Here is a 12,302-nt window from a genome sequence, read left to right as displayed (position 1 = left end):
ATCCGATTACCACATGGTGAGCATGTGAGCCCTTAGCACCTTCTTTTTTTTTTTTTTTTTTTTTATTTAACCAACATCATACAAAGCAGAATAAAATAATCCACTTAGTGTACAATACCATAAATGCAGAATTATATGTATCAGATAAAAATAGCACACTTTCCTTGGAACAGTGCTTTGATGGGTACAACTCTGAATGAACATTTTCTCATTATATTTCCCCTCTTCCCTCCTACCCAATTCACGCACACTCATTCCATATCCACACCTTTCATACAGTCAGACATTCCCCAACATTCTCATTCATTCTTCAGCCTCCCCACTCTCATTCCTTAGGGGTCAACATTAAATGGCAGTAAGGGCTCCGGCAGTAAATTGCCGCTTGCTAATGTTTTTAATAGTGCACGGCCATTTATGACTTCCATTTAAAATAACGTAGGATGTTCCTGCACGTTAAAAGCCCAGATTTAATGCAGCACTTTTTAGGGCATTTATTTTTTTTAAATATGCAGGTTGTGTGCTAATGTTCCTGTTACAAGGAATTAATTTATACTTGGGGATAGCTCTAGAGCACTCACTAATGTTTATCATTTTTAATATATATATACACACACATATTTTTTAATTCTCCACCAGTTGCCGATTAAAGCAACAATATTCACAATTGCAATGAATTAAGCATTAAGTACACTTATTGGATTACATTAACCTGCATTACCAGGTTTATGAAAGAACAGGAGCACTATATATTTAGATTCAAAAGGGTTTATTAAGTTACAATATGATTAATGCAATCGTATAAATAAGGTTACAAGTGAGAGATAGTTCTTTTAAGAGATCTTACAGAGAATCTGTACTTCAAAGTAAAGTAGCAGGTTTTTAAAATCAGAAGTTAAAACTTACAGAACAGTCTTTGTTATAGAGCATGCTGTGGTCCAGTGAAGAGCCATGAGGCAGAGGCAGCAGATTTCCAAGAGCAGATACCCAAGAGCAGGCAGGTCCCAAGAACTTGAGCTGGGCTATTTCCAGGCTTTTTATAGTTCATGGTGGGTGCATGTCCTGGATCATTTGCTTCCTGGTTTCCAATGGATAATTTGCAAGGCATTATGGTTAATGTAGTCTGTTCACATGATCACATTATAAGTCTTTCCTTTCTGCATATGTCCTGGCATCTTCATGTCTGATAGCTGATGGGAGGGGGCAGGTATACATCTGATGATAGGCAAATGTTTTGTTTATGCTTTTCCTCTGAAGTCTTTGTCTTCAATGGGTTCTCCAGACTTTCTGTCTCTTGGGTCTTTGGTTTTCGGAGATGTCTTGATGAGCCTTCAGGTACCCACCTTAGTCACGCTTTTGTTACCAGTCCTTCAAGTGGGAGGAGAAGGAAGCTATATCCCAGTACCTTTTGTCTCTGTTAAGTGTTTGTAATTGACTAGCCCTGCTATCAGAAGTTCCCAGGAAAGTAGGGGGGGTGAGAAAGAGGGACTTGAAATGAAAGCCAGTTTCTCTGTTGCAGTTTCAATATGTCTTTTAAAAGCTGCATTTTTATATTGGTACCTGATTCAGCATAATTCTGCATATTTCAATAATTCTGCTGCATATTTAATTCTGACAATTGAACTGACATGTTACATTCCCATTAGTGTGTGGAGCTTATAAGAAACTAAGAGGGTCTTTTACAAAGGCGCAGGTAGCATTATTAGCGCACGCCAGGGCTGCCGAGAGGGGGGGACAGGGGGGACAAAATTCCCCGGGCCTCCGGGGGGGGGGGGGGGGAGCCTGGCGCCGCTGCCGCAGTCCGGCCCACCTGCCCTCCGTTGCTCCCTGGCATTGAACTTAAGCGCCTCACCTTCGAAAGCGCAGCAAGCAGCGGCAGACCACTCCTTCCTTCTGTGTCCCGCCCTCGCCTGACGTAACTTCCACGAGGGCGGGACACGGAAGGAAGGAGTGGTCTGCCGCTGCTTGTTGCTGTGCTTTCGAAGGTGAGGCGCTTAAGGTCAGTGCAGAGGGCCCGGGGGTGGGTGGAGGGGGGGGCTGGCGACCTAAGGTGGGGGGTGGCCCCAGGGGCAGCCTTGTCCCGGGCCTGGCCCAGTCTCTCGGCGGCCCTGGCGCATGCCAAAGGCTAGAGACGCCCATAGGAATATATGGGCATCTCTAGCGTTTAGCGCAAGCATATTTTTAGCATGATCTAAAAACGCTAGCGCGCCTTTATAAAAGGCCCACTAATAGGAGCCTTACCGCCTCCTGTTTTGGAGATGCCGAGTGCCTCTGCGTTAACTCTGCATTATCAGTTAGCATGCTAATCAATAATGGCATAGTTGGATAACACAGGAATGCACACTCTCTGTGCCCTCCGAAAATATTTTTTTAAATATCGGATCGGTAATGTGTAGTTAGTGCACACAAACAGGTAAAATACTGCAAACCTCTTTCCCACTTAAAAGGGCCCCTTAGTAATGTAAACATCAAAGTGCACAAGGCGAGTTACATTCCCTATGTTTACTAAGGTGCTCATGTCCTCCATTCCTTAATAATCTTTAATTAGAGATTATAGCAACAATAAATCTCATTGAAGCAGGGCTGCAGTTTTTCTGGGGAAGGTTGGCTAAACTTTCTTGAACCCTGCAACAGTGGGGTATGTTTGGAGGGGGGGGGGTTCATAGCCTACCTCAGTGGGTAATGATTGAACTAGCACCCAACAGTACCAGTCTAGTTTTCTGCGCTCCAATTAGCAGGCATAAAATGTTAAAACATTTGTGTCACTTCCATTTTTCATGCTCCTGCAAGAGAGCTTCAGTGCAGATCTGAATAAGCCAGTTGTTGAGCACCATGTAAATGAATTTTTTCCCCCCAAAGACAAAAAGCCAGCTCTGGGAGGCAAGCCCCAGGCAGAAAATGCAGACTGAGAAATGCGGTCTCTACAGGGACACCCTTGGAATGTCTTCTCATTACCTTGTTCCCAGACCACATGCTGTCCTTGGGATATAATTGCCCATTAAAAGGTCTGGTTGCCTCTTTTCCTAGCAAATTAAGAATAAACCTAGAGCTGTTTTAATTAGATGTGGGCATCAAAGGCTCTACAGCTAAAGAAATGATTATAGTCTGTGGAAAAAAGAATAAAACAGTTCTGATTAAATTGAAGTAAAAAATGAATCAGACTTAAAAGAAAAAGAAACATTATATACACTGAAATATAAAACACGATGGGAATGCCTTGTTTTAGTGAATAATTTTGAATATACAAAAGTAAATTATACAAAACTATACACAGACCACATTAAGGAGAGAGGCAGAAATCAACCAAATCAATCCAAAGGAATTCTATAAAAGAAAAAAAAAATCAAAAAGAAAACCTGAACATACAACCATAACAGGCCTGGGATCTATCTTGAATTATTATACCCCCCTACTAAACAGCAACGTCTTTATTTGTAAGTAATCATTCCAATTGTGCTGAATAAAAAAGCACATATCTGGAATTTTGATAACTAATCAAGCACTGTATACCATGCAACATATTCGGTTAGACACGGATATTCAGCTCATAACTGACTATGTTGAGCAGTTAAAATAGGCCACGTAAATAGGCCTATCTTTAACTACCAAAAAGTTAACTGGTTAACGTTGAATATCGGTTTAACTGGTTAACTTTTAGCGGTTAAAGAAACCCCTGATATTCAATGGTGGTCGCTAGAAATGGCCTAGCATTGAATATCAGGTTTTAACACCAGCGGCAGATAGCAAAAGTGCTGCCCACCGCTGGCTGAATATCAGGCCCTGTGTGTCTGAATGCTATTATAGAATAGGCTTTCACCATGTGCCCAGTTATAGAATTTCCCCCATATAAATATATGGAAGAAATTTGTGGAGTTTTACCAGGAGATACAGTGGTGGAAATAAGTATTTGATCCCTTGCTGATTTTGTAAGTTTGCCCACTGACAAAGACATGAGCAGCCCATAATTGAAGGGTAGGTTATTGGTAACAGTGAGAGATAGCACATCACAAATTAAATCCGGAAAATCACATTGTGGAAAGTATATGAATTTATTTGCATTCTGCAGAGGGAAATAAGTATTTAATCCCTCTGGCAAACAAGACCTAATACTTGGTGGCAAAACCCTTGTTGGCAAGCACAGCGGTCAGACGTCTTCTGTAGTTGATGATGAGGTTTGCACACATGTCAGGAGGAATTTTGGTCCACTCCTCTTTGCAGATCATCTCTAAATCATTAAGAGTTCTGGGCTGTCGCTTGGCAACTCGCAGCTTCAGCTCCCTCCATAAGTTTTCAATGGGATTAAGGTCTGGTGACTGGCTAGGCCACTCCATGACCCTAATGTGCTTCTTCCTGAGCCACTCCTTTGTTGCCTTGGCTGTATGTTTTGGGTCATTGTCGTGCTGGAAGACCCAGCCACGACCCATTTTTAAGGCCCTGGCGGAGGGAAGGAGGTTGTCACTCAGAATTGTATGGTACATGGCCCCATCCATTCTCCCATTGATGCGGTGAAGTAGTCCTGTGCCCTTAGCAGAGAAACACCCCCAAAACATAACATTTCCACCTCCATGCTTGACAGTGGGGACGGTGTTCTTTGGGTCATAGGCAGCATTTCTCTTCCTCCAAACACGGCGAGTTGAGTTCATGCCAAAGAGCTCAATTTTTGTCTCATCTGACCACAGCACCTTCTCCCAATCACTCTCGGCATCATCCAGGTGTTCACTGGCAAACTTCAGACGGGCCGTCACATGTGCCTTCCGGAGCAGGGGGACCTTGCGGGCATTGCAGGATTGCAATCCGTTATGTCGTAATGTGTTACCAATGGTTTTCGTGGTGACAGTGGTCCCAGCTGCCTTGAGATCATTGACAAGTTCCCCCCTTGTAGTTGTAGGCTGATTTCTAACCTTCCTCATGATCAAGGATACCCCACGAGGTGAGATTTTGCGTGGAGCCCCAGATCTTTGTCGATTGACAGTCATTTTGTACTTCTTCCATTTTCTTACTATGGCACCAACAGTTGTCTCCTTCTCGCCCAGCGTCTTACTGATGGTTTTGTAGCCCATTCCAGCCTTGTGCAGGTGTATGATCTTGTCCCTGACATCCTTAGACAGCTCCTTGCTCTTGGCCATTTTGTAGAGGTTAGAGTCTGACTGATTCACTGAGTCTGTGGACAGGTATCTTTCATACAGGTGACCATTGCCGACAGCTGTCTGTCATGCAGGTAACGAGTTGATTTGGAGCATCTACCTGGTCTGTAGGGGCCAGATCTCTTACTGGTTGGTGGGGGATCAAATACTTATTTCCCTCTGCAGAATGCAAATAAATTCATATACTTTCCACAATGTGATTTTCCGGATTTAATTTGTGATGTGCTATCTCTCACTGTTACCAATAACCTACCCTTCAATTATGGGCTGCTCATGTCTTTGTCAGTGGGCAAACTTACAAAATCAGCAAGGGATCAAATACTTATTTCCACCACTGTATATAAGAAGGATGGGGAAGGGAATGGAGAACAGTAGGAAAAGGCTCCCTTAAGGGGAAGGCCCAGCTAGCAGAGCTGGGACTAAAGGATGTTTGTGTACTGCAAAGGGAGATTTACATCAGTAATTAGGGTATGTATAGGGCTGGATGGCTTATCTGCCTCTTTTTATAAGGTATTTAAAATTATAATTGTCCCACCATTGGTAAAACTATTCAATTTTTTATGAAGTGGCAGAGAACTTTCTCTTACAATGAGCAGTCATCTAGCAGGATGTTCCTGAAAGTGAGGGAAGACTCTGCTGGTTGCACTTCCTATCACTCCATTTCACTATTGAATACAGATATCAATGGGTCATGTTCAGCTGGTGATAGTGAGTGTTATTTTAACGGCTGATCATGACTAAGTTAAACCTGGATATTCAATGCTGGGCCGTGTCTGAGCATGGGCATTTGACTATCCACGTCATCAGCAATACCCGGAAGTTATGCGAATATGGGTGATATTCAGTGCCAGACTCAAATAGCTCAATGGGTAAAGTTAAGACTTTGGTCCTCCTTGTCCAGTTATCTATGCGAGTACTTGGACTGAATATTGCTAGTGCCTGCATAACGTCTGAGGCTGCCAGAAGGCTGGAACCCTGGTGGGCCTGACCACATCTTGGCAGCTCTAAGACAGAGGCCTTCATACAGGGAGGCTTGCTAAAAAACAGTAAAGCATGGAAGTAACTGAGCTAGGTGACCTGGGAAGGGAAATCTGTGGTAGTTGTGAATGAAGGCTTATGGTTCTGGGATCTCAACTTCAATTCTGATCAAGTTGGAAGCCCAAAGGAACAAGAAGAAACTGCCCTGCCCCCCAAAGAAAGTGATCTGGCACAGCTGGTTGAGTAAGAGATGATGATTGGATGGATGGTCTGGTGGAATCTGCATTCTTACTTGCTAGGGTCAGGTTTAATGTTTACTTAGTGGAGGATTTAAATAACAACCCCACACCTGCCCAAATCATAGCAGAAGTAAAAGAAATAGGATCTGTAAGCATTTATTCTAAGTTTAAGAAAACTCTCTGATGCATTTAATGCAAAGTGCTTTGTTCTATAATTTTCAGTCATGGTAGAGATGCATCTTGTTCTTAAGTAAGAATTGTACAGTGGCTTTTAACATCTTGGCATCACACATAGCTCCTGTGATGCAGTATTCAGTTTCTGCCGCTGTGTACCTGTCATAGGAAAGAGTGGTAAATAGACTTTGGTGAAGAAGGGAATTATAATAGCACTGACTCCAGATTAAATTTAGTTTAGTTTATTGAAATTTTTCTAGACAGCCCTTCACGTCAAAGCAACAAAGTGTTTGCAATAAAAAATTATTAAAATAAATAAACCAAATATTTAAAAAACTTAAATCCAGAGCTGGGATTATGATGGTGATAAGCAGGGTGGCCACCCCTGGTGTCCTGCAGCAACGGATGTCATGCAACACTCTTTCCTTTAACTCTCTCCTTCTTTCCTTTGGTTCTGCACCTTCCTCATCCGCCCAGGATGGACAGGTCATGATGAGGTTACCCACACTCAGTCCTACTCCCTCCCACCATGCATCCCCCCTATAGGCCAGTAGCAAGAGATACATTTAATCTGATGCTGTCTCCTGCTGCCTCGGAGTCAAATCTCATGATAAATGCTGTGAGATTTAGTCTCAGGGCAGCAGGAGACAACATATTAAATATGTCTCTTCCATAGATTTTCAAGATTTGAGAACCTAAATTAGATGCCTAAGTGCTGAAAATCAGTACTAACCTCCTAAACCAGTGATTCTCAAACCTGGTCCTGATGGCACCCCAGCCAATCAGGTTTTTCAGGATATCCACAATGAATACTCATGAGAGAGATGTGCCTGCACTGCATGCAGATCTCTCTCATGAATATTCACTGTGGATATCCTGAAAACCTGACTGGCTGGGGTGCCTGCAGGACCAGATTTGAGAACCACCGCCCTAAACGTATTCCCACCCTATATCCATCTGTGTTGTCGTCACCTTCTTTTTAGATTTCAAAAATTTAGGAGCCCAGTGAAACTAGTGGCATAAATTTAGGACTCTGCGCTAGTAAATTTTTAAAGAGGCCAGTTTAGGAGCTTTACTCTCAAATTTAGGAGCTTAAACCCTTTGAATATCACCATCATAGTAAGCAGTCCTTATTACTTGGAGCATAAAATCTTTTTGAGACAGATACCATGCAGTCTCTGATGAAGAGTCATGAGTGACACCTTTTGGCCAGGGTCTACTACTTGGCTCCTGGCCTCAGGACCATTGCCATGACAACCAGCCAAGGAACAGTGAGAGGGTGGCACTATTAAAATAGGTATTTGTGAAAGTCTACTACAAAGATGGCGCCATTTTCAAAAGAGACTGCATATTAAGACAAAAAGCACCAGCATTTTTATGCTGTTAACACATAAAGGCCTTTTGAAAAAAAAAAAAAAAGTACTGTAAGCTCCGTGTTGAGGCAGATATAGGGAAAAAAAAACCCTTTAATAATTATCATGCCACAAGGAAGGAGTAGCAAATAGATATGAGAGTCTTGTGTATAGTGTGGGGTTTTTTTTTTTTCAGTGCATAATGAAGGATGGAGTCAAACTATGATTTGAGATGTAGTTCCAAGCATTATCCTGGCTGACACATTTCTGAAAGGGCTGACAACCAGTGCTGGGCATATTTTTCTCACATCATCCCCCAGGTTTTATAAACTTGCGCACCCAAATTCATGCCTGGGGGGGATGTGGGAGGGGTTTAGTGCACAGGTCATAGAATACAGGGAGTTACATAAGTTTGTCATGGCATAAGCACTCATGTCTAAAGTTAGGTGTGAAACTGTGAACTTAATGCTAGTGTTGTGTAAGGGCAGTTCCATGTGGAACTGCCATTATAGAATTTGCGCTTAGGGGTAGATTCAAGAAAGAGTGCCAAACTTTTAGTGCCAGGATGATGAGCACTAAGTACAGTGACCGGCATTGAATATCTGGGTATATTTTGGCCAGTTTAAATTTAATTGGCCAGGCCGATATTGAGCACTGGCTGGTTAAGTTTAAGCTAACCAAAGAGATACCTGCTATTTAGGAAGCCAAATTTGGCCGCTAAACTTAGCCAATGTTGCACTGAATATCGGCAGACACAGATTATATCGTGTGATATAACCAGGTATCTGCTAAGCACTAACCAGCAATATTCAACAGGAGATGGTCGGCTGTCTCCTGCTGAATATCACCAGATAGCAGGTTAAGTACCAGTTAACTGGGCAGGTTTTAAATATCGGCTGGAAATTATATATCGGCAGGGCCTGTGCATCATTTATATGTACTTTGATAATTTGCACTAATAAGTTGCTTGTTTTCTCTTGCTCCATGTATGGTAGTGACCAGCTATAGTAACCACTTTGTCCTGCAAGAAAATTGTGATATTTTTTATTGGACCAATGTAAAATAATCTAAAAAGTTCTAGAAGTCTATATTTGGAAGACTGCATGAGTCCCTTCTTTAAACCCTTTACCCTACTATAAACGCCTATGTGAGCTTAAGTTCTCCTTGTTTACTCTTTTGCAGGCATCGGGAAAAATGTCATCTGTGACAGGACGGCTACCCCTCTAGATGCATTCAGGATGATGTCCGCTGCCCACTACTACCCAAAACTCATGAGCATCATGGGAAATGTTTTGCGCTTTCTGCCTGCCTTTGTGAAGATGAAACAGTTGATTCAGGAAGGCTACGTAGGGGAGATGCTGGTGTGTGAGGTACAAGTACACAGTGGAAGCCTTCTGGGCAAAAAGTATAACTGGAGCTGTGATGACCTGATGGGCGGTGGGGGTCTGCACTCTGTGGGCAGCTACATCATTGACCTGTTGACATTCCTGACTAGCCAGAAAGCAGTAAAAGTTCATGGACTACTCAAGACTTTTGTGAAACAGACAGAACACATAAAGGGAATACGCCAGATAACCAGCGATGACTTTTGTACCTTTCAGATGGTTCTAGAAGGTGGCGTATGCTGCACAGTGACTCTCAATTTCAATGTCCCTGGAGAATTCACACAAGACATTGTCGTGGTGGGTTCGTCGGGGAGGCTTACTGTAATTGGCACTGATTTATATGGACAGATGAATAGTTCGCTCCATAGAGAGCTTCTTCTAAAAGACTGTACACCCGTCAGCAACTCACTTTTGCCTGAGAAAGCCTTCAGTGATATTCCATCCCCTTATCTTCGGGGAACCATCAAAATGGTACAGGCTGTGCGCCAGGCATTTCAGGACCAGGAGGACAGGAGAACATGGGATGGGAGGCCCCTCACCATGGCTGCCACTTTTGATGACTGTCTGTATGCCTTGTGTGTTGTAGACACTATTAAAAAGTCAAACCAGACAGGTGAATGGCAGAACATTGTGATCATGACCGAGGAGCCAGAGCTAAGTCCTGCGTACTTGATCAGTGAAGCTATGCGAAGGAGCAGGATGTCTTTATATTGCTAGCAAGAGCAGAGAGAAAACTGGATAACTTATTAAAAAAAGAAAACAGACACTGGTATTTGGTTCAGCCACCTGCCTGTATAGAGTGGGTTGGTTGTCTTGAAGTATTAATGGATGATCCTATAGGCAATGGCATCGGTTTCTCCAATAAAGGAACTTTGGCTTGTGTGTTTACAGTGAGTGGAATGGAACGCCTCTCTGGCTTTCCTTACCAGACAACTGACTGTAAGAATCATACTGTAAGAACTTAGGATGCTACAACCACATGGCTTATTGTAGGCATGGCCTCCATCCCTCCATATGACAATATTCCTAGATTATATTACTAGTGAAAGGCTACCCACCGAATCTCTAAACCAAGATGTGGAAATAGCAAGCAATCGAGGCAAAAAATGAGTGACCCAGGCAAGCTAAGTAGCTTACGCCTTCCTTTTCTTTCTCTGTTGATCGGTGGCTTGCCAGAGCTGAGGATGTGTATGGTTCCTGAACAAGGATGCCACAGTCATATCAATCACAGCAAAGAGATCAATCACCAGTGCAGGGCTACACATATCTGGCACTGAGAGAGTGACATTAGAAGCAAGGCAGAAAGCAGCACAAACTGACCTGGGGAGAAAATTGTGCAGTCGCCTGCTATCATAATAGCTGTTCTGCCTTCTCAGTTGTAATTCAGAAATGTGCTTTATCTATGCTAGCTTAAAATAGGAAGCAGTACGGATTCTCTCCCAAGTTCTTCGGAAGCCTAGAATTGTTTGCATTCAAGAGACTAGGTAGAGAGCATCATATCTCAAAGAGAAGACTGTTTCTGCCATGTGTTTACATTGGAGCACCTTAAAGAGACACTGTCAGGACTGGTAAAGCGAACAATCAACAGTTTTGCAAGAAGGCTCCCGCTTTCCTTAACGTTGCTTTTTTAAAATATATCACTTTTAATAGGGTTTTACGTTTATATAGCATTTTGCTGTTTTTATTGTTTGTTTTATGTGATAAGAACTTGAAAAAATTAAAAGCCCTGTCTGCAGCCCTTCAGTGGCTGGCAGTTGTTTACAGTCATAGGATTTAGGATTCAGGACAAACAGGGCCAAATTAGTGCAAAAGGCCTGCAGATCAGTTTCCTCACAGCTATTTTGAAGTTGCCTATCTTTTGCCAAAGGGATTGAGTTAGCACAACTATTAAAGAATAAATGAAAGATTTACTATCTATGGCAGTGCTTATCAAACTTTCTGTGGCTGTGACCTCATTATTGTGGTCACAGAAAGCATGCAACCTCCAGAGGCCTAGCCCTATGACATTACTGTGGACAGCGTCCACAGGTCATGACTCCAAGTGCAAGTTTTGTGACCCCAGTTGGGGCTGTAGCCCAGTTTGGGAAGCCCTGATCTATGGATTTTTATTTTTAAAATTTTATTTTTCAAGTGATACAAAAAGGGGTTGAATAAGCAGAACTCTGAAAATTGTGAGCAGTAGTGCCAGCACTCAAGGCTTCAACCTTGGCTACTGTCCATTTGTGAATCTTTCATATTTATTCATAATTCAATCATTTTTTTAAAAAGAGTCCATCTAAGGTAGACAGACTTACCTCAGCTATTTTTAGTGTACTACCGTGTTTCCCCGAAAATAGGACATCCTCCAAAAGTAAGACCTAGTAGAGGTCTTGCTGCAATTTGAAAATATAAGGCCTCCCCCGAAAATAAGACCTAGCAGGGGAGGCCTTATTTTTCGAGGAAACATCGGGGTCACCCCTCACCCGAGATCGCCGGCTCCCCCCCTCGATCAGCGGCTCCCCCCGCCCTCAGTCGCTCCCGGAACTAACCTCTTAACCGCTTCCTTTCACCTTCGCACTCGCCGCAAGCAGCAGGGCTGGCCACTCCTTCCTTCCGTGTCCCGCCCTCGCCTGATGTTACGTTACATCAGGCGAGGGCGGGACACGGAAGGAAGGAGTGGCCTGCCCTGCTGCTTGCGGCGAGTGCGAAGATGAATGGTGAAAGGAAGCATTTAAGAGGTTAGTTCCGGGAGCGACTGAGGGCAGGGGGAGCCGCCGATCGAGGGGGGGAGCCGGCGATCTCGGGTGGGGGGGGGGGTGACCCCAATGTTTCCCCGAAAAATAAGGCCTCCCCTGAAAATAAGATCTAGCAGGTCTTGGGGAGCAAAATTTAATATAAGACAGTGTCTTATTTTCGGGGAAACACGGTAGGACCTATGCTATAGAATTGTTTGCCACTTGACCTAAGACTTGAATCATCTTATTAAGAATTTAAGGGGCCCCTTTACTAAGCATCAGTAAGCTCAACGCTGGCTTACTGCTCGCTATTCCAGAA

General features: G+C 43.3%; 1 protein-coding gene across 1 annotated transcript in view; it reads left to right on the top strand.

The window, feature by feature from the left end:
• GFOD1 (glucose-fructose oxidoreductase domain containing 1) overlaps nt 1-11,652 on the top strand; it is a 176,262-nt gene extending 164,610 nt beyond the window's left edge. Inside the window, exon 2 of the mRNA XM_030211137.1 lies at nt 9,067-11,652. Coding sequence (XP_030066997.1) covers nt 9,067-9,986 — 920 coding nt within the window. The 3' untranslated portion in view covers nt 9,987-11,652. The remainder of the gene's footprint in view (nt 1-9,066) is intronic.
• The last annotated feature ends 650 nt before the right edge of the window (nt 11,653-12,302 follow it).

The sequence above is a fragment of the Microcaecilia unicolor genome, chromosome 1 (genome assembly GCF_901765095.1).
Source record: "Microcaecilia unicolor chromosome 1, aMicUni1.1, whole genome shotgun sequence".
Lineage (NCBI taxonomy): Eukaryota > Metazoa > Chordata > Amphibia > Gymnophiona > Siphonopidae > Microcaecilia > Microcaecilia unicolor.
This window is presented reverse-complemented; position numbering and strand designations above follow the sequence as displayed.